Source organism: Rhyacophila brunnea, unplaced genomic scaffold (assembly GCF_057557595.1).
Source record: "Rhyacophila brunnea isolate RB1 unplaced genomic scaffold, BYU_Rbru_1.0 scaffold_2, whole genome shotgun sequence".
Classification (NCBI taxonomy): domain Eukaryota; kingdom Metazoa; phylum Arthropoda; class Insecta; order Trichoptera; family Rhyacophilidae; genus Rhyacophila; species Rhyacophila brunnea.
Genome location: NW_028232859.1, coordinates 9,576,054 through 9,600,798, shown reverse-complemented (window position 1 = coordinate 9,600,798; position 24,745 = coordinate 9,576,054). Strand labels below are relative to the sequence as shown.

Below are 24,745 nucleotides of genomic sequence, written 5' to 3'. Positions count from 1 at the left end.
TATCCAGTTTTAACGGAGAAAGTCCTGAAATACATCTTGCCTCTTCCAACTTCATATCTATGTGAAGTTATTTTTTCAGCATTTTTGTAGACATTGAGTCAAAAAACGGAACGGGCTTTTGGATGTGGAACGCGTCTCAGATTAAAATTAACAACCATTAACAACCAACCAAATTATGATGATCTGTCTCAACATAGAACAATGTCATCCCTCTCATTGTTATTACAACGTTTTTCTTAGCTCATATTCTTATTTATCCGGTTGTTCTTTGTCCGGTACAAATCTCGCAATCGATTTTTAACTAACTTCCCGACTAGCTAGACATTTGAAACTTTTAGAATATATCAGAACACGATGCCAATGCATTTTTAATAGTTTTAGCCGCAGAATTGAATTCATTTTCAGTTAATTCTGTTTTGTATGAAAAGTTATTTCGACACCATTATCGGTTGCTAGGGGTCTGGGGTCCTAGCAACTAAATTATTAATATATACGTGCGTTACTATGTAAATCAATATGACATTTCAGTATTATTTCTATCAAGTACAAATTTTTTTGATCGTTTAAGCTAGTCAAGTCAAGTTTATATGATTCAACAGAAAATTTAAAAACGTTGTATATAAAAAGTTCTTTTTATCTTGTAATTATTTATAATATAAATTTTATTTATATTTTATTATGAATGAATTTTGCTTTTAGCTTATTATTATTTTGTTTATTTTATGTAAGTACTAAAAAAGGAAAAAATAAATATATTTTGATTGTTATTAAAGTATAATATGCATTTTTTTCACGAGGGGTAGGTACTCAGTCTAACGAAAATTATAGAAGGGGTCACTGCATTATATTAAAATTTAAGCATTCAGCCTCCTTTAATAGACCATAACCAGCTTAAAAAAATGTTATTTTAACATTGGTTATCGGAGAAGTTCGCTCGTTTGAAAAAGACAGGCGTTAAAAAAGAACAGACTTAGTATTATTAACTCACATATACTGAATATAGTACATCTATATCTATACCATATCCGCATATGTACACCGGCTAATTGGAATGGCGGTGTGAATTTTAATTACTTTTCAATGTCGTACTGAAAGTTTGATCAAGTTTATTGACGCAGTTTAAGACTGTAATTCCCCAAGTGAAAATGCCGTCTTAGTAAAAAGTATATATATATCGTTACTGTTCTGGCAGAAGACACTAATTCGAAAAAATGACATATTGAGTTAGTTATACCAAAATGTTCCTTATTTCAAACTTTACCGTCTGGAAACCTTCTTAATAAATAAACAGTCTTTATTTTAAAGTCATCCTTTTTACGATTACTTAATAAACTCACGTGATAGAACATTTCAAACATGTTAACAACTTCAAAGTCAAATTACTCAAAACTAGTATTCTCCAGTTAGTGTGTTCTGCCAGAACAGAGACGATATGATATGAGGCATATTATATTTCTATAAACAGCAACATCCCTAGGCAAAATGCCGCCCTTAGGCAGGGATAGATTACCGCTCCCTTTCATATTTAGTCTCAAGTTTTATGCGAAATTGTAAAGTACATACACAATCTATCAGCGGTGGTTTTAGGTACGTGGGTATTTGACGCGCTGACAAGTATGAAGGCTCCCTTGTGATGTCTTAAAACTAAAATATCGGTATTTTCTAACGAAGCGACCGGATCGCACGCCTCGTGGAAAAAAGCCACTGGGTATTAGTTTTTTTAATTTTCTGACTTTTATATTCAATATTATTGAAACAAATGCAGACGGGGTAAAAAGCTTATCAAACATAAAATTGATTAAAAAATATCGCAAACCTAAATTGAGGTAGCAACGAATGTCATCGCATTCATAACTTTCAATTCAATATGATATGCGACAAATGACATTCAATGTCATTATTTCCGAATTTGCAATTAAAAATGTCGCAAAGAATTTGGCCAAAAATTCCTACTGTTTTCAGCTATTGCTTATTATGAATTTTGAGCCCTAAAATGTTCGTTGCCGATACACTGTGCCTATAGATAAAGCGGTTCTGCATATTAAGCTATATGTTATTTCATACAATAAGTAAGACACAATTTTTGCTCATAAGCAGACCATATTATGGTTATCCGTAAAGTAGAGAATATAATTATTAAAAGTCATCATCAACTGTATCAAGCAAATATTGAAAAAATAAAACAACTTATTTTTCCCAGAGGTTGACACCATTAATGGCTATATGTTCGGGAGGCCATGTCTCAAGCAGTGGCGAGTGATGGAGGTAGCCGGGATTCGACATAAATAGTGTACACTAAACTTTGTCAGTCGTATTTATTTGTTTTTATTTAACTAAGAATACAATTTGCAGATGGTGCTGGTTATTTTTACAAATTTAATTAAACCGTGAATAAACCAAACCATAATAGTTTAGATGTCCTATGGATGATCCAACAAAAATAGTACACAATTTTTCAGTCATATTTATTTGTTTTCGTTGAATTAAGAATACATATTACACATGGTGTTGTTTAGTTTTTTTTTTTTAATTTATTACGCTCTGCCTAAGTCAAACCATAATCGATAAAAATATTCTTCTATCTATAACATATCTATAATGATGTATTGTTTAATGGCATAATGTTAGATATTTTATAGATAAACGAATATTTTTATTATTATTATTTACTATGGCTTAGATTAGGCAGTGTTTAATTTTTAAAACCAATAAACACTATGTACACACTGTAGTATACCTATGTAAACAAAATAATGCTAAAAAATATGTTTAATAACTTAATGACAAAATGTCTGTATGTCATTGTATTTTACCATGCTTTATTATAATATATCATAACATAATAATATATACATTATGAATAGGCGGACCAAAAACTACCAATATGTTTTTATATTAAATAATATGAGTGTAGGTGAATGAGATGTTCCTAGCTCCCTTAACTCCTAATTTCCATATGAATATCATAAACACACATGTGTAAAATATAATAAATAAATAGTTGTAAGTACTTACTATAGAAACAATCTGAAAACAATCTATTTATACACATATGTTGGTCCGTGAAAAAAATACTGAAATCTACTATATGTAGGTCGCAGCTATATCAAGTTTAGGGGACGCTGTTATAGACAGCTTAAAACGTTGACATTCAAAATGCATCCAAATCTCCTAGTAGAGCAATGTAATGTGTTCTCCTCTATTACACTCTAGGTTCCAACTCCCATTGGACGGCGGGAAAACTCACTTCGAATCGTGTCCTAGAAAATGTCCCAAGACCCTAGTTCTGCTCTAGCCAAGAACGAAAAAATAATGAAATGAGATATCTATATATACAATAATATTTAAACAATTACCTACATAATTTAGTCTCATAACAAATCACCGCGTTTTATCTGAGTGAAACATATTATCTATTCAGTATATTTTTAAGAGTAAAAATTTTGAATGTGGAGCGAACAGTTTTCGACGACCGTGACCCATTTTGTTTCCCCGGTGTGAGTAAATAATTTAGAACTGCTAAGTTTTCCCGCGAATTTGTGTTTTGTTTGAAACTAATTGGCCGCCATCTATTTCTTTGCACGCGGTCAGTATGTTATATTTACTGATTTCAATTACTTCATTTATTTGAAAGTATTTTCTTTTTAATTTCAGATTTAGATCAAGCATGGAATATTTGCTGAAGTCTGACGTGCGTTCCTATCTTATAGTCAATTTCTTTAACAACAAAAAACGCATTATTAAAATCTACATAATATTATTCAATCTGTGACTTCTTTAGCCCTAAATTTATAGAATGTCGAGTGGCATTAGATCGAAATAATATCATAATAATTTGCATAAACCAAAATATAACGATGGTGAAGTTGTTTATTTTTTTAATTAATGACGTCGCATCGCGTTCCTTTATCACTATTGTGACCATTTTTTGAATTATGATTTCCGGACATTTATTTAAAAAAAAAATGTTTAAAGTATTCAAACAGCCTTTTATAAATTGAATAATAATTATAAATTAATAATTAATAACATAATGTTCAAATAATATAAAAATTATCTGCTTTATCAGTGGACAACTGAATTAATTAACGCATCATGGATCGAGTATAGGTATATGGTAAGATTGATTTATACTGGATGTAATTTATTATTGGTAATGGCAATACAATAAGTAGATTTCAAAAATGGATCATATATTTATGTTTTAGATGTCACAATGAAAATTATATAATAACAATAAGACGTAGGTGTTGAATACTGCTAGTATTACATAATTTCGTATTAAAACGATTCTCAATATAATTGGTAATTGTGCCGCAGAGGTGGACACGTGCTTTTTTTTTTTTTTTTTACGAAAACAGTTTATTCCATGTAGACAATTATAATAAATAATTATTTCTGTCGGCGCATCGGCTTTTCGATCCAATAATCGTTAATTGAAAATTTGAAATTTTCATACATTTTGATACACCATTATCACAAACTAAGATTATATGAGGTAATATTAGGTTGGGGTAGGTTAGATTAGGATAGGTGATGTTACGTTGTGTTAGGTTAGGTTTGGTTTGGTCTAAAAAGAGAGTTGTAAAATCTCATGTCCACCTCTGCGGCACATTTACCTAATTTCGTATTGAAACGATTCTCAATATAATTATTTTCTTTTGTCGGAAACAAGTACACTACAGTCTACATTCAAAACTATATATTATTTAATTTCTGCTTAACATTCCATGTTCTAACATTACGCTGGGATAAAAATTATTATTCATTCTGCATTAAAACAATATATCAGCCTCATAATATTAATTGAATTTGAGTTGTATGGGTACCATTACTATTAATTTACAATTAATATTTGAATGATGGTATTACAACAAACTTTAGAAGAATCTGCATTTAGGTATATCTTTGACTACATTATACTACATTCTATAAGATGGGAGGGGAGAATGAGGAGGCAGAAATGGTTATCTATTGTGAGAAAAGGACAGCTGATAAACTTCCAAACAAAAATTGCGTCGACGGAGTGGAAATTGTTACCATTGACGAATTTTTAATGGGAAAATCGATCTTTTTAACATATTATTGCTCCTTTTCTACTACATTACAGCCTGTACATAAATATTTGATACCTACCCATACTTGACATCAAATATCGTGTAGTTAACTTATTAATTATAGTACACTTAAGTTGAAGTAGATGTTGTTAAAAAGGCCTTAATTCATAATTATGGCACTTTTTTGTCAATTGCAAAATATTTTATTACTATGCACGATTACTGGTTGGTCATTATAGCTCGTTCACATGTGCATGGATTTATTGCTGGCAGTAAGTATTATCATGACCATAACAATAATAATTACAAGATAAAAAGAACTTTTTATATACAACGTTTTTAAATTTTCTGTTGAATCATATATACTTGACTTGACTAGCTTAAACGATCAAAAAAATTTGTACTTGATAGAAATAATACTGAAATGTCATTTTGACATGTCATATTGATTTCCATAGTAACGCACGTATATATTAATAATTTAGTTGTTAGGACCCCAGACCCTTAGCAACCAATAATGGTGTCGAAATAACTTTTCATACAAAACAGAATTAACTGAAAATGAATTCAATTCTACTTAAAGATGGCTAAAAGTATTAAAAAATGCATTGGCATCGTGTTCTAATATATTTTAAAAGTTTCAAATGTCTAACTAGTCGGGTAGTTAGTTAAAAATCGATTGGAAGATTTGTACCGGACAAAAAACCACAGGACAAATAACCAAGGGACAAATAAGAATACGAGCTAAGAAAAACGTTGTAAAATGCTAGTGTAAACACGTATTATCGTGCAAGCTGCACGAATGCATGTATGGATTAAAAATTTCAGCGGGTTCTGAATTTTCACGCGACATTGAATGTAATGGCTCCACCAAACCATACCCGATCTTAATCGGGCGTATCACGGAAACCTACGTTTCGATGTGAAGTATCATTTTTATTTTTATGACTGGGAATGTCTCAGGAGCAGTTACCCAAGACTAAGTTCGCCATGCACTCAAATGTGCTTTGACTGAATTTACATGACTTTAAGTTAAGGTACCCATGTGAGAGATGAGCACGTAGAGGCAATATTAAAAAATGTGGTAAGTAACAAATTAAAACTAATACAAACGCGAACTGCAACTATCATGCGATGGATGCAACTTGCGCACTAATAGATTATTCGTGGACTTCCTTGATGATTTTCAGATAAAAATGTAAAGAAAAACACGAGTGCTGTCGATCAACAGTTAGAGATAATGTAGCTTAAAAATTGCAATAATGCACGTTGTTACAGTGAACTACTAAATTCCTTTCTATAGGTATAATATGTTCAGCTTTGCTATACACTTTGGGTTGTTGTGACAACATGCTCGATGGTCTAATTGGCTCTGTGCCAGCTTCCCGACAAATGATCTAGAAACGCGATTAAAAAGAGAAAATTTAAATGGAAGAAAGCGACATGATCGTTGAATGGACTGCAATGATGATCATTATCATTACTGAAATTTATATTGGGAATCGGAAAACGTCTGACTCAAAACTAATGACTAACAAAAATATCTATGAATCTGATTCACGCACCGATTTTAAATTCTTTTACTGTTCAAGAAGACTAATAAATGTATGCTGTAATTTATTTTATAATAAAGTTTACACGGTGACAGTTCATGCGCTACTTAGGAGGCTGGCACAGATCTGCGAAAGAATAAAGATATTACAATTTTTCTAATAGATTTAAGTTTTATACTATTTCATTTGAGGCATTTTTTGTGACCCGTGTCGCATTTCGGAATCTTCAGACACTATTCAATTCAATTCAATTCATTTTTTTTTTTTAAATATATTGTGGACATTACAAATTATAAGTTTAAGACGTTTACAACATGACATATACATCTATAGAAGTTCAAAGAAGTACACCGACTTTGCTAAGGAAACCCTATTTTAAGAATTTATAAAATAACGTCTACCTAAACTCACCCTCATGCAAGTGACTATATTATATCATAATAATATATAGAATACATCAACGCCGGAAGCAATTTGGTTGAACATAGTTATCGCCCTCCCAATGGCAGGTTGATTCTGCACCTTGGGAGAATAAACAACTTATGCTCTCTATTTCTAAGATAGTTATCAGGGACACACAGGGCAACACTGCCCAGAATGGCAGAGTTTTCATTTATACCTCGTATAAGTCGAAAAAAATACATAGCTAAATAAAGATCTCTTCTAAATTGCAGACTGTAGTATGTAAGCATACCTAAGAGAAGGTCAGTTGGATAAAGCCATGGATAGTATCCATACAACCTCAAGTATGTCGCATTCACCAATAGAAAACGCACACTGATATCGAATACAGTAAATTCTCATTTATTATAATAAATTAATACAATAAATAAAATGTGGAAACTATTGTTAGAAAAGGCACGTAGAAAAAAGAGTGTGAGGGTGTTTGGAAATATCGTAGTAGATATTGTCGTAGATGCCCACTATTAATACCACAGAACAGACAATAAATAGAATACCGATAGGCTATATTCAATACGCCGCACGTTGAATCAGGGTTGTTGAATGTGTGAGTGTCCTACGAAAATGAAGCATGCATTATGCACGTGCAATAGTGTGTGTAATACACCAACATTAAATGAGCGTAAATGCATAAACCGAGAGCAGTTTTTAGTAATCGACGTACAACGTATTCTTGACACGTGTGTAAGTTTAACCCAGATTCTTCCTCACTCGAGACGGTTACCTGCTATCGCCTTACCCGTTGGGTATTTCAGTTCCCATTATTTCTGAGTTCCCTGATTAATACATTTAGCACGTGCATTAAAATGTTGATGTGGTACTTCCAACGACCGAAAGCCCGAAACGTCGAGGAAAGAAGGAAGAAGTAAACGCGGGGGAAACCCAAGAATCCAATACGATACGACATCTAATCATTACTAAATGGCTGTATCAGAGTTTTAAATATTTTTATTCCGTTCGTCTGTTTAGGATGACCGAAGTTTACATATTGTAATCTTACAATTCTTACACTATAAAGAGTTATATAATTACGCAATATTATGGTTAACAACACACCCTAATCATTGATTGATATGCAAAACTTAAAATATTATATAGAACGGTGAATATTGGGCCACAAAAAAATACAAAATAAACCAATGGATTGGAATACTAGATTCAATTGAATAGATGTCACCGAGCTGGTCAATTGGCAATGGGAATACAAGTAAAACAAACATGTAGTGCAAATATTAGTCGAGGGTATTATTTCGTTTTACAGCCTAATATTTTAACAAACCTTGTGTGCAAAAGAAAGGTATCAATATGAAGATAAAAAACAATCCCAAGGGTTTCAGACGATGTATCAATAACCTTCCCGATACGACTTCACATCCTTCTTATAGGAAGTATTCCGTTGTGTACCATTTAGATTTTAACACGGAATATATCAGGATGTTACCAAAGCTTGTTTGCATTGTATTCAAATGAATATACCTCATGAGAGAGGGTCTTAAAGTTGGTATAATAACATACCCTTGAATAGAACATCTCAAGATTAAAATGGACAAGTTTTGTAGAACAATAATAATATGTCAATTTGTAATAATTTAGGTAGAGTTTTTTTTAAACTACGTATCATACTTTGTATTTTTACTTTGCAGTTAACAATTAATAGACTACGCGGGAGTCAGTAGAATAGAACTGAAATGAATTGAAATAATGCCTGGGTTCTTTCTGGGTAGACCAGTTTACGGGAGACTTTTTATTTTTCACACGGTTCATCCAGTGATTTTTTATTTTATTATTTTTTTTATTAAGGAAACAAATAGTTACATATTGATTACAAAAATTTAAAATATAATAATAAAAAGTTATTGCAACCAACAAAGTTTCCATATATACATCATAACATAGTTAAGCCCAACAAGATAGAGAGTAAGAATAACATAAATATTAAGAAATTTACATGAGAAAAATGAGGAAGAATAATGAATAAATAAATTATATACAAATAAAAGTAACATAAAAAAATATATATTTATACAAAATTTTGGAGATAGAACGTTCAAATGAAACAGGTGAATTATTAAAAGGATCAACGGTGGAGAAATACATATTATAATTTAAATAAGAGCGCCGAATAAAAGAGTTTTGTGCATAATTAGAATCGCTACGACTGACATGGTACAAAGTTTGGTTTCGCGTAAATCTTGATGGACAATGGAAACCCACCCTTTCGAGTAGGTTTGGCGAGTAAACAAAACCATTGATAATTTTAAAAAGAAAATATTGATCAGATATAGAACGTCGACTTTCCAAAGATGGTACCATAAAAGTTGCAGTGGTCGAAATAGAATTCGATTAGATAGAATCATAACAGTAAGCTTTAAAAATGACGTGCTTACGAAAACGCTTTAGTACCGCTTTGAGACGATTTATGTATGTAGATTATATTATAATATAATCAATAATGAATGAATGATTCCCAATCTTTTTCGTATATCCCAACACAAAAACATATTCATGATTGTCACGTGTCTTCCACTGACACAACTATTGCCATATAATGCCAAGAGGAAGGGGTTCAATCCGTTGAGAAGGCTCTATCCTCAATCATGGGACCCTAATGAAGGAGAAGAAGTTATATTCTATTATCTTGATAGTTTGTATTTATTTAATTCCTGGGGGATACGGGCCTGAAACCCCCCCCCATTGTGTACGCGCCTGCGTCATTGTATTACAAATAATTAAAAATAAGCAAGGACTACACATTAAAAAGTAGATAACTGGAGTATATTTGATACATGAAATGTAGTGACAAATAATACCTCCAATATCTTATTACAAATGGTAGAAATCCAGAAATAGAGGTCCACGCAATACGTCATAATGGACATGGTTTCATAAGAATATAACTTCGTTGTTCTGGTCAATAGTTTCAAAGCCTGCCAACCTTCCCAGAGGAGACATTACTTAGAATTAGTCAGAATATTCATCGATTGTGTGACATAATTTTGGTGTATATTTTTAAACAACCTGGCAATTATATAATAACCTGTCAAATCGGTAGAAAAAGTAGTAATTATTCGAAGCGATGCATTAGTGTTTCGCAAAACAGTGGTTGAGAATATCTGTCTCATGGGGTGACCTGTTGACAAATCCAGAGATAAAATAAAATAATTACCAACCATATTGATTTTGATGACTCTTAATAAACCCTGGCGTTGAATTAATCTGCCGTAACGCAGAAAAGCGATAAAATCCTAAGAGACTCGCCAATAAAATAACAATAAAAACTAAATGGTCACCTACTATCAAAATGAGGGCATACTAGGAAAACTTAACTACGAATGTGCGTTGAAAGAAAAGTGTATATTACGGTTCAATGATTAAGGTCTTTATTGGTCTACAACAGTCATGACCGTCTGCATGAATGTCGAAGAATGATTTTATTGAAGTTATCGACTTGGATAATTATGCGAAAAATATATATTTATGTAAATACCGCCCCAGTAAAGTTTTTCGTATGTCTGATTCATGTGAGAAAAAAAATGTTAGTCACTACTGACAGTGGTGTAATGTAACCGAAAATTCTTGAATCAGTTCTAATCAATAAGACGTATCATGTTACAAACAATAATTTTGAATCACGTAAATATAAAGAATTATATCGTTGTTATTTTTAACTTATGAAAAAATCGAGTTAGTAAGTTAAATAGGAATAGGGAATCCAATCCCGAGCCAAAATTCTGATCCCGGGTTTTCGGGATTACAATTTCACAATCCCGGGATTGGCATTTTTTCCATTATTAAAATACAATTTTTATATTTACAAATAACATTGATAAAATCGGTCAAAAATAAATCTAGTATAATTTATACTATTTAAGACATTTATTGTTAATATTGTATACGTTCAATCTTGGAAATACACAGGTTTAACGGAGTAAATAATATTGTAATTTATATAATAATAATGAATTTAATAGGAGATTGCTGTTTCTGATAGTAAAGACTTAATGAATGGATTAGCGAGATTTAAAATAGTAAAGCAAAATAATCATGGCGTACTTATTAATCTAATTAGTCAGACAAATATTAAACTGCCGTAAAACGTATGATATCATGGTGGAATTACTTTGTGAAAAGTGCGAAGCATTATTTTTCTCCAATCTTTCCATTTTTAATAATTCGTGTGAAAAAATAAAATGAATCGGCAACCTACGCATGGGTATAAATCACACTTCTTTCAAACTCAGTTTATTTCTAATGTAGTTATTTTTTATTAAAAGTATTTTTTATATTTTCGCTTTTATTTTATTTTCCATAAAAATTGCTAAAAAAATCAATCCCGAAATCCCGGGATTATGTTTATCAATCCCGGGATTCATAGGTATCGAAAATAACTCGGGATCCCGGGATTGGAATCCCTAAATAGGAACACATACGTATTCATACCCAAAATACTAGGCGTGAACTGCGAGAGAAATGATATGTCAACCCAATTCCGAAGCGATTGTGAGAAAATGTGATGATTTTTTTCATTTAGGACGAAAAAATTCGAATTTTTTAAAGTTCAAGGATTTAGTTAATTATTGTTTTAACATTTCAAGTACGAGACCATCATATATGATTGGAGATACGGCAGCAACCATGATGTAGTGAAAATACCTATAATAAAGTGTTTTGTCTGTGTCATCGATTTTCTGTGAACCGCGTCTATCGTCGAATATGATTTACTTCATATCTACTGTGACCACTGAAATTACCGGCTTTTCCAAAAATATCTATCCATCTGGAACGCTACTGCGTTGAATTGGGTACTTAAACTACTGTTTATTTAGTCCGTTTCTTGATTCACCTGGAAGGTGCTCGTAACGTAGCATCATTAGTGAAACAATATTGCTAACTGTCATTTATGAAAATATGTCAGATAGAGTTAGAAAATATGTCGAAAGCTGCTTTCGTTATCAGAAATTTGATGTGCAACAAAAAAATAAACAAAATATCTATGTAGCATATTTTCAGCACATTTAAAGCTGTTGGTGACATTCAGCGCTCGAAATGGAAGATTTTACGAACCGGAGCGCTTGATAATTTTCCGAAATTATTTCCATATTATTTATGTAATAATTATATGTATCTTAATATCTATTATATACCTGCCAAGCTCTGCCGGTCAAATGAAGTGACTGTCTTTAAAATTGTGGCAAGCAAGGTTATGGCATAATAGTATCGACGCCACAGCCAAAAATTGAGGTTTACGTCATAAATATATATTTTTTACTATAAATAGCGTATAAACATTTTTTTAAATATATGAAGTAAATTAATTTTATGACTTTTTAATAGGAACTTCACTTTTTCCACGAGACGGAGCAATAATTTTGGGGGTTTCACAAACAGGAGCTGCGCTCCGGTGCGTTCCGGTCCATTTCGAGCGCTGGTGACATTAAAAACGCCATAAGCTAGATACGTTTTTGAAAGCAATCGAAAAATGCTAGATCTGGTAAGAAAAAACGTTAAGTTGTCAAACAATGATTAGATAGCATTATAACATGTATTATTGTTTACTGATATTTTCTTTTGCTTTTTGATTTCACTACCAGTTTTTGCGAGCCGCTAGAACGATATCGCGGTGTAAAATCATCAAAGGTTATCAATGAGAACAGCTAATAGAGTCAAACGTTCAATGAATTTAGGCTGAGAACAATAATTATTTAGTATTTATGTCAAACGTCAATTAATCTGCAAGCTCTAATCCACACGAAAATCTGCGGCTTAAGCTTTTTCCGTTGAGGTGAATTGGATTTCCGAGCTTTAAAATCACATGCGGCCGTCACGCATTGTTTAAGTTTCGTCACGTACGTGTCAGTTGGCCGGGCGCCAACTAACAACTAGGTAACTAAATTGTTTCTAAATAATGAACACTGGTTACCCACCGGTGGACCAGCAACTCATGAAAATTAACACAATATACATCAGTGAGTTTTGGATTGAGATTTTCAAGATGCATTAACACGCCAACTAGATAATTCGATTTTCTTCACTATTTTAAAATACTTGTTCCCGTAACAGTGGCGGGTTCGTGGATGTATAGATCCCAGGCATTAACTGACCAAGGTACCTACAGAGTCAAAATATTAACGTATCTCTCTTCGTAGAATCATAATATTCTGTACTTTTAACTAAAAAAGCTTTTTATTGAAAATGACAGTAATTCTACATAATAATATTAGATAGTGGTTTATTTTGTGTGTGCAAGTAGGTACGTATTTATTTGAGTGGTTATCTTATATGCCCGTTTGATGTTATAGTGGAACAACTTGACCTGGAAATTGCGCAGATTACGATTTCTTGTACTGCGCACGAATTATAAATTATGGTAAATTTAATTATTGGTAATGTTATGAAGTATGAAGAGTTGTGAAGCCTATTGTATCATTTTATCTCGCTCGGTGTCGCTATAACTACGTCATATTTTGTTTCATAACTATCGAATTTCACGCTTATGTGATATTTTTATAGTTGCAAGGAGTTTCTTATGCTTTGGGTAATATAATGTTGTACAATTTTTTTGAGAAATACGCAACTTTTTTTTGCGGTACAATTTAATAATTGACCCATTTGACGATGGCCGCGCGGCTTAAGCGTTGAAATATAGCGTCGTTGGTCCCAGATTCGAATCCTGGGTCTTGCAAGAGTGGCAAGTAAGTACGCATATTGTTGTTCGAATTGTGTATGCGGTCAGAGTATGGACCTACCAGGTTGAGCAAGTAGCTGACATCCATTTCTCGTAAAAACAAAATCTGTTTATATAAACCTCCACTCTGTGGAGGTCCATATTATGATCTTATTAGGATCGGACATGGTCGAAAAAAAATTCTTACGAATTGATTGCATCATCTGCGTTGAAGAAAATCGCCGCGGTTCTGCAAGCGTTGTGCGGATGGTTTTCTGACGTCGCACGCATAAGCAGTGTCATAAAAAAATCAAGACCAAAAGTGTACGAAACGATCAAAAATCGACCCATGCTTTCAGGGTTTAAATAATGACTTAGTTAGAATGTTTACAACAATCAGCCAAAGTGACTGAGGATTTACTGTACTATAAGTAAACATAATAACGGCAATATTATCATGTGAAATAATCAAAGATTATTATTATGTTTAGTCTAGAAACTAATCATCCATACATTTTACGTTTGTTTTATCGTAGTGTTTTATCACGATCACACTTCTTTGTAACTAGGGATTGCAATACCGAATGAAAATATCAATACCGGTTTTTCGGTATTTCTTATTGAATACCGGTATTTCGTAAACTAGTGATTTTTTACAAATAATTTGAATATATTGATAATTTTTCAGGTTTTTAAATGCCGGTATTGCAATCCCTATTTGTAACGTGAGTTAGACGTGTGTTTGTCTCATATAAATATATGGGAATAAGGCTGGAGGATATCGTTAATTAAAGTGTAAATGCCTCTTCCTTACATGCTTGAAAGAAGCACCACAGTGGCAAGCAGATGTCACTATTTCCGGCGATGGTAAAGTTGTTATTGCAGTTACACACCACAATACAGTGATCTGGTATCCTGCCGCCATACGTGAATAAGAAGTGACTGCGTATGTATATTTAATAATAGGTAAGGTGTATTGATATTGATAATAATTTATATTTTTCGCGCGAGAAGCGTCCTAAGTGGCGCTTTTAAAAAAGTTTTCTTAAAGATATATAGAAACATAACCATGGATGCAATCACAACAATAATTAAAGCAGTCTATAGTTACATTAAAAAGTCATCGATAGACAGACCGTAAATTCATGCCAAGGTATTAGGGCTAAGCAGTGGCGCGTTTACTGACGTAGAGGACCGACCCATTGACTGGTTTTGAGGCTTTTTCCAGCATGAGAGAACACAAAAAACCATTTTTCACTAAAAGGATTCTGTACTTTGGGAAATACACATCCTATTTAGATTTTTGTGAAATTTTACCCTAATAACTTTACGAATAGTTTGAACTGCTTAGAGGCCTCTTTCTTAATTTTTGAGGAATCTGTTTCGTCATTTGCGTCAAAAAAATTTGCCACTAAGGCCAATCTAGTTGATGATAGAATTTACATAGAATATTTTATAAACTAGACTAGAATAGAGTAACATATAATATTTGAGTGAACGGCATCTTTGCAATACAATACAATGAAGTAGAGTTTGCAAAATAAGATCATATTGACTATTAGCAGGCTCTCACATCTAAACTCGTCTCGCCCGCAACGTGTCGAATACGTCGATATGACATCATCGTTATTCACCAATTACACGTTATCTTATGGACCTTTGCACACTGCTGGAAGAAACCATTTTAGTTTGAAAAAAACATCTGGAGACACATGCAACTATTTTCACCCGACATGCAGCGCATATAATCCCGAAATTGCCGAGTGATGTCATTGTCCTCGTATGGTATTGGTATACGCACCTACATAAGAAAGTTGCATGTGGCGCTCAGTTTTGATTTATGACTACTATCCCAGTCGAGACGATTTTCAATGTGCGACTGGGCTTAGGAATATTAAATATTTTCATGGGAATAGATTGAAGTATTGAGAGACAACTGTACAATTTATATTTGGGACCATAAAAAGATGTCTGCAAGAGTTTAATGTAACTCTCACCCCGGCAACTACCCGGGTCCTAGACGAATAATGATTATTTCACGGGCTAATAAAATCCACCACTCCATCCACAGAATAACATCGACGAGAATAATAATTAGAGAATAGAAAGATAATCATTCTTAGATTGATTCCCCTCCCGCCACATGCCTTGTCAGTGATTGATTGATGGACACACACGCTGGACAAATTAGTTACTTAGCCTCTTACCGGAGGATTTAAGGATATTTTTTCTAACGTACGCAAGGTCCAACAACTAATATAATCAGCAGGATTCTGGATTAAAACTACCCTTGAGAACATTGAATTTAGACATTAAATTTTAAAGTAATTACAGTACCTACAGTGTAAATAAACGTGAAAGAGCGGCTATCTAAAATATGTCTCCAAAATTTCTGTATTGCTTTGACTTTGATAAAATACTTTGTATTGGATCTTCGTTTGAAGAAACATAATATGTGGTCAACACGGAACAGGAAAATCGTGGGGTTCAGATAGAATGAAGGACTCTACGGGTCTCTCAATACCTTGATCTTTTTGGGCGCAATGTAATCTATTATTCTAACATAATGAAGAGACTAAAGATAATAAAGCACCACTACATATATATATTTAAATAATTCTAAAAAAAAGATATTGTATAAATTGTTTTGGGACCAGTCTGTACAGTTCTGAAGTACGCGGTTAATATTAACCGCAGCATTCTTATCAGTTCGCTGAAAAATTTTCATGTAGACGTACCTACTTTGTTCTGCAGCAATCATCAGGTAAAATGAACAAATATGTAATAAGTAAAATTCCAAATTCATCAAAAATCGTTCACAAATCAACGTCACTACAGGGCCATTTCACACTAAACAACGAATACATCGAAATAGTTGATCGGTTTGTCTACCTCAGATCATATATGCCAATAACAGCATGATAAGGTAATGAAATTAAAAAAATGGATTCTAAGCGCTAACTAGTATTATAATGGACTCTATAAGCACATTAAATCAAGAAATACGGAAGTTCGACTATATAAAATATTGTTTAGACCAGTATTGCGCTACGGTGAAGAGACGTGGACATTAACTATCGGTGATACTCAGAAGCTAGCCTAGAATCTTGCTAGAATGACATCTGCGACATTAACGAGAAAATTTATAAAAACACAATGTCTGCAATAAATTGGCTGACCATGTGACACGTTTGGATGAATAAGTACCGATAAAGCGCCTCACGTTTAACGGCCGAAGACCATGATTTTCGTGGCTTGATGGCTTACAAAGATATAGGCGAGCGAAGGCTGGGAATTATAGAGAAAGCCAAAAATCGGCCTGAGTGAAAGGATCTGTTGAAGACAGCTATGGTCTGCCCCAGGCTGTAGTGCCAGAAAAGAGAAAATAAATCATAAATGACAAAAAATTCACTAAAATAAGTGAAAGAGCTATTAATTTTACTACACACACAAACTAGTTACTAGTGGATATTTAATAATATGATTATTTTGGATATTAAAAGCTACAGAATAGATAAAGAGTTAGAAGCTTTCATCCAACGATGGATCAAGTATCACTCCTAATGTATGTATTATTTAGAATACTTGCATTATCACAACAGAACTGCTGCACACGCCTAATAAACATATTATGGTGAAAATTTCACATTTGTATATTGTTTACTGGCGAATGTTATATTATTACTGATTAATTTATCATTGGTAGCCGAAACAGCTGAGTGTTGCAATGTGCGACGATTGATATATTAGAACGTGGATGTTTATATTTATGTAATTAACTATAAATGTTTATAAATGAGTCGATACTGTGATTAAGTATAAGATTGAATTCATGGAAATCCCGAAACTGTTTATCATGCAATAAATAGGTCGGGTCAATTAATTTATTGTTAATAATTTATTAAGTGGAATACACACACATACACCAGTGGCGAAGTCTCCATACTAAGCGATTATTTAAAGCCTACCTTCAAGAAAACTATATCTTCAACTATTTAATTAAAATTTAAATACATTGATATAATGTGGAATATTTTTAAATATTGAGTCATCTATGGTCAGAATATGAATTTAGAATGGCGACTATTTAAATTAGTCAAGTTTAGAATCAAACAAAAAATTACACGCGACTAGCGACATCTGTTTTTGTTATTTGAATGACGATTATTGACATCATAATCGAAAATTGTTTTCTATACTTATGATGACTCATCTCTTCAGGCAAGTCTACAAATTTTGTCTCGTTTAGTAAGCGCTCGAGACACCGCTTACAACTCTTTATGCAAATGTTATTGTCTATGCCTGCCGCTATAAGCAAATAATAAATAAATAAGATGATTTAAAAAAAATAATGTCTATTGGGTTCAATCAGATATCATTATTAATTGTTTTTAAAAATAACAAATAATTGTATCTCGTGATTATTATTTAGATTAGTTCAGTCATAGACAAACACAATTTATATCATTTTAATTCAGTCAGATTGTTGTTCCAAACACGGTGGTAAAGTTTTATTTTGTTAGACAAAATTCAGTGGTGTATTGTGTTCTGAATGTGGATAGATTATCTTATTTTGTACCCTAAGTCATTAATTGTCAGTGCTTTAAATATATAAGTATTTATTAAATGTCTAGTTTTCGGATTGATTTTTAAAATTGTTGTATGTATGACAGACCAAATTTTAAGAATATCATTCTCGAGTTTGACATTTGATAAAAAAAATCATATATTACCTATCAAAGTTGGAAGGTCAAGGGTTCATCTAGATTTGCACACAGCAAAAATAAACTTATATTAGATATTATCACAACAATTTAAATGATAAATATTTGTTTTTAACAGGCAGTTGTGAAATGATTCAGTGTGTCGTCATTTTAGTGTGCACCTATTCATCAGTCATCAAAAGTCACCCGTCGCCACTGACAGACACTAATACCAACATTCAATAATGAGTACTAAAATTCAGTATTCTTTATTTGAAAATAATACCCTATGTAACATTATCGCGATTTTAATATACCATTTTAAAAGTAAACATATTTTCTTATCTTGTGTCTATCTACTCATACAAATTATCATCCTCAGACACAATATTATGTACATACATATTTTATACTTGGCAATAAAAAAATGGTTGATATTTATTTCTTAGACTACAGACTGGTGTTATTGTCAAATAATTTAAACATAATTTAGTCAAAACGACGGTTCATGCAAAAATAAATAAATTTTATTGAGTAGTTTCATGACTAGTATTCATTTATAACCGTATAAAGATATCTTACGGATTCGATTTATACATCTATTTAACAATATTACAAGTTAATTTTTTTTTATACTTACGTATTATTCAATAAACTATTTTTTTATTCAACGAACGATTCATAAGATTTGAGAAAAAAACAATATTCTTATATTGAACATATTATGTAATTAAAAAAAAAACACCTCAAATATAATAAATACATGTATATAAAAATACAATGCCCAGCGGGATTGAAACCCGCCTCCACTGGATTCGCGTCAATGTGATTTATGAATTAACCCATGTGCGTCCTATCTAATTAGAACAAAATTAATTAGTAGTTTTTACATTTTTGAATCTGTGAAGTGCTTCCAGCGGATGCGGGTTCGAGTCCTACTGCGCGTCGTATTTAATTTTTTTTAATATGTCTATATTTAAGTTGCTATCAAAGAATGTATCTATCTATTCATTTGCCACATTGCAAGTCTTTGTAGAAGAAAAACGTCGTGTCTAAGAGACCGATATGAGCTGAAAATTCTATCCCTCTTCAGACCAGCAGCATACAAGGAAAAGTCATCCAAGAACGTCCGAAAATGTAAACGGAATTCATGTAAAAGTCTTTGTTCCAAAGCAATGATACAATATATAGGACGATGGAATAATAAATATCCATCTTTAAAAAAACTCTGTATTTAAATCTGCTACTCTGTAGAGATCAACATGGTAATTCACATTTTTTTTTAATAAATGTATATATTATATTATTTGACATTCGCTTTTTTTAAATTTATTCCCTAGTTTGTCAATAGTTTTTTTTTATACATAATCTTATTATCTATTAGATCCATGCTACGGATCCAAACGCATAATTAAAATAAACCACATATACATTTTCCAGAAGCATGTATCGAACCTGTGATTCTCAGAAGGGAACACTGTGCTATTCGACCATGGCGTGCGCCATCAATATAATGTACCGGATGACCCAATATAACGTATACATACTTAATTTTTTTTTATAGAATTATTAATAACCATGTCCTTGCATTTCCGTGCAAGGTGGTTGTTAGTAATTTTTGAACAATCACAAACACCCAGGCTTTGATAAAAACACATAAATGTTTTTGTTATAAGCGGGAATTGAACCCAGAACTTTCGGGTGGAAGGCCAGCGCCTTACCCACTGCACCACGAGAGCCGCCTTACATACTTTACTTGAATTTAAACTTGAACTTATTACAATTAAATTTGGTCTATATTTTATTGGGGAGATCCATATAATTGTATTTTATTTTTTAACTAGTATTTTAGAAAAAAAAAATGGAATTGAGTGAATGTATAATGAAAATAAATGTCCATGACGAAAAATGCATTTTAATCTTGTGATACACGATACAAGGGAGTCCTAATATTTTAATTGATCGTAGAACTATTGTAAGTTGATAGTAAAACATTAACAGCCGCGTTGACTAATGCATTAATCCGGTGCAGTCCGCAATATCATCTGGCGACGTCTAAATTCGACGCCCAGATACCGACGCCTGCGACGCCGGGCCGCATCTGGTCCCGAGCGTCGCCGGAAATGAGCGCGGCTTTATGGAACAGGTCGAATTGTCAAGCGGTGATTGTAGCGGATGCACTTTTCGCTTTTATTCTGCGTGCGTCAGCGGCGATTTTCGTGAAAATCTATATCGGGTTTTCAAATTGTTTGTTTAGTATTTCTAGATGATTTTGAAATAATGAGTAATCAAATTAATAGCTAGATAGTTAAACAAGATTTTTATTTTTAACATTATTTTTTGATGATAGAATATTTATGTTTTCATACCGGTGAATACATATCTTTGCACAGTGTAAATTTATTTCACTGAAACTGTAAATTCTTCATGGAAAGTATACTTAATCATAAATATATTAAAATGGTTAGGGATAATTTCCCAAATATTATTTTTTGACTGCCTGACGTGCCAAGCAGTTTTCATGGGGAAAAATAGTTTTTTAGAATTCTATTTAAAAATGATGTTCTCGATACCACTAGTAGAACATAGCACACATATACTTATCTTTATCGCTTTTTTCAATTACACCATACATTTCGGTCCACCAATTTTGAAACTGCCAGAATTACTACTACTAGCTCTACCAAGTTTCTTATTTGGTGCAACCATTTTTTTTGGGTAGAAATGAAATTGTTTGTTAATGTACTAGTTTGGTTCTTTATGCACAAATTGACACCATAATTGCTCCGATTAGATGAGACATTCTCTCGCTACAGTGGTCTCAGGCATTTTAAATCGATCAAAAGGTTCGCGGCGCGGCATCCCCCGCCGCCTGATGAGGTTAGTGCGATAATATTATATGTGATGCATAAAGCCTCAGGATGCAATTATATATTTACATTAAGCGTAGTGCGCCTTCTTGAATAGAATTTGCCTGCTATTTTTTATACAATGCGATCTATCATTTATTATTATTATAGGTATTCTTTCTCTCTTCAAACGCGTGCCATGCAAAATCATCTTGCGTGCCACTGGTGGCATGCATGCCATAGGTTTGAAACCACTGGTATATACTATATAATATATTATACACATTTGTATGTTTGTAAAAAAATGTCACGCCATACGGCTTGACTACAAAAACTCAAAAGAAGTTGGTGCCCGGTAAAATTTTAATTTAAAAACGAATCAAAATGGTAAATTATGAATACATTTATCAATGAATATCAACTAACTATCAAAAATTTCATAATAAGCTTACATTAAAAAATATTTCTTGTATACATAACTTTAGAAAAAAATAATGTAATGAACTCACCTGAAAAAATAGGCAGAAGCACACCCACTGGTAATACTTGTAAATTTTTCTATCACTCAGATCTTCTTTCCCTTTATCACCTCTGCTGTTGCCAATACCAGGATATGGAACTTCGATTCCGACTTTCTTATTGAAGAAACTCTTCAGCGTATACGTGGAATGGATCCAGCAGTAAGTATTCAACACATCTTCAGGAATATCTTTAGTATGTATACAGTCGATAGGATTTCCAACATACTGCCTTGTAGTGACTATTAAACTGAACGCAATTAATATAATGACAGTTATTGAGTAGTGTAGACGAAATACAGGTGAGTCAATATGAACGTAGCTCACTTTTATCAGGTTTTTGAGTCCGCGGAACACGTCCAACATTTTAGGGGTTGCTTTGCACCTTCAAATAAGGCGCTGCCAGACGCCAGGGTAAACATATCGGACCGACAGGTCCCACACTGAAACTACCCTTTATAAAATTACCCGTAATCACAATCCATATTTTTATAAAACGTTGTTTTTTTTTTTAACAAATAAACTATTTTGAGATATTGCTTTCAAGTTTTGACGATGTTATTAACCGAATAATTAATTAAATAAACATATCTTAAAATGCTCGATAATGCAGTTGTTCAAAATATTTAAACAAGATATTATCAATAATGGCTTTTAATTTTGTCGGTGTAATTGAGTTCGGTATTATTGTTAATTTGATAGAACGCATATATTATTCTCTCGCGGCCTGTCAAAATACCAGCATGTCCGGTGTTGAAATATATAATATACAAGTCCGATCTGTTCGATTCGTAGTAAACTAAAACTTTCGGATCGTAAATTTTTAAATATAAACTAAAGGTTCGATAATAAAAATGGAAGAAAATATACCAAATTTAGTACGCGGCCAGTCGTCTTTCATATGCGATAAAATTAAACGCAGTTTATAAACATTGGGTTTTGTAATTGATTTAACGGAAAATTTTCACGGTATAGTTTGTTTTTTTCACTGAACTGGTTTGTATACTACAAGAAAATTTGTACTATCTTATTCTGTCAAAAACAAACGTTCAGGGTACACATTTCAATACTATTTATTTTCCTCATTTGAAGTTATTATTCAATTTTACTGCCATGGTTTATTGAAATATAAACATTATTTTTTAGGAACGTTTTTGGCAAGATGATCATACAAAGGCACTATTATAAAAAGCATTAATTATTATAATCTATTAATACGTGTAAAATGTGTTATTGCTTATTTAGAACCATTTTTCGTATTTTTTATGCACTCATGTTGATAATGTAAACGTCTCACTTGTATTATATTTACTGTCACAATTTATCACTTTAATTTTCGTATTTCTCACACTTTCTTTTTACGTGTCGTCGAATTGCATAAGTCGTATCGCTTAATATTTTTAAATTCACCATATTACGTAGCACACTATTGTTATCCATTCTTCAGTTTTATATTAAAACCATTTCACATTGAGTCATAAATGGCTACGTCTTCTGTAAAATAGGATTGTAAAATACCTCATTTTATTAATAATTAAAATTATACCAAAAATGAAGCCTGAAATGTGCCCAGGTCTCCTCCACAGTACCAATTTTAAAAACAATATTTTGAAGCCGATGACCAGTGACGTCCAGTGGGGGTAGGTAGATTGAGCGTCGCTTGGGGGCGGTAGTTACTCGAAGGGCGGCAAATCGAGAATAATCATTTGATATTTATTATACAGATATAGCTACTTAAATTTAGTAATAACGAAAATATCTTTCCATTAAAAAAATAATAAACAAAACTTATCTATTAATTAACATCAAAACGTTTTAAAATTACTGTTTTTGTCGTATTCGCGATGTCTAGTTTACTTCTGTTGCCCTTCGACGTCCTTGGTAACCAGAAACGATCTGATTTATTAACCAGTAAAACATTTTAACGTGATCTATTCTTCCCTTATTTTGAATACTACCCACGGAGCTAAAATCAACGTGGAACGGAAAAAAGAGATAGTGGACTCATATACGCTATTAAATTTGCACTGTTTTTTTTAATAAAGGTACTAAAAGAATTCGGAGACAGTCAATGCATAAGATACTGCCAAGTAATTCTAGTAACAATTACGCCATATTACTATTGATTAGTATGCGGTGTTAAATTTCATTTTATTACGTCTCTACGTCTCTCAAAAACTGATTTTAAAACAGAAAATAGTCGTATGTCATAGGATAAATGTGTAATTTATTATTCCTCATGCCGTCATTAATATAGACTTATATTAAATATATTATATCAAACTGTTATATTATATCGCTCCTTTTAGAGGCTATATGACAACAAATAGCAGTAAAACTAGTCTCAAAGTCAAATTAAAAAATAAAATTGTCATTTTTTATGCATTTTTGAATATCAATTACATTACAATATCTGTGGTCTTTGATCAATCTACGATATGTGCAAAATTGGTTTTTGGGATATAAGTACACAATTTTACTTTAAGTTATGTGAGTTATTTTATTTTAAAATACCAAACTATTGAAATATGGTGTATACTTTCTCAGTTTACGCGGCTTAAAAATTAAATTAAATTAAAAAATTGAAGGTTAAATCCCCTCCAATGAAAATTAACAGATTTGATATCTATCTATCATCAAGCACGCACACAGGAGGAGGTAGGTCAGGGGCCGGATCCCCTCCAGAAACTAAAAACAGGCATTTTTAGTTAGTAAATGGAATGATACTTCATTTGCTGCCGATCAACGTTCTTAACGGACGTTTCTCGACATTCTACGACACGCCAGGCTTGTAGCTACTGGAAGACCCGTAGTACTCATAAATTGGTGCAACTATCTGGGGAATTCTAATAATTATGACCGTTAAACCACGCGCATCCGATCAACAACTGTGGATGAGACAGCTCGCAGTAACTTGTAGATGAACACCTTTAGATCAG

At 32.4% G+C, this 24,745-nt stretch overlaps 1 protein-coding gene across 1 annotated transcript in view; it reads right to left on the bottom strand.

Annotated features, from left to right (window-relative positions):
• Positions 1-22,772, bottom strand: part of shakB (Innexin family member shaking B) — a 47,959-nt gene extending 25,187 nt beyond the window's left edge. The window contains exon 1 of the mRNA XM_085946660.1: positions 21,798-22,772. Within this exon, the coding sequence (XP_085802786.1) occupies positions 21,798-22,172 (375 nt within the window). The 5' untranslated portion in view covers positions 22,173-22,772. The remainder of the gene's footprint in view (positions 1-21,797) is intronic.
• Between the last annotated feature and the right edge of the window lie 1,973 nt (positions 22,773-24,745).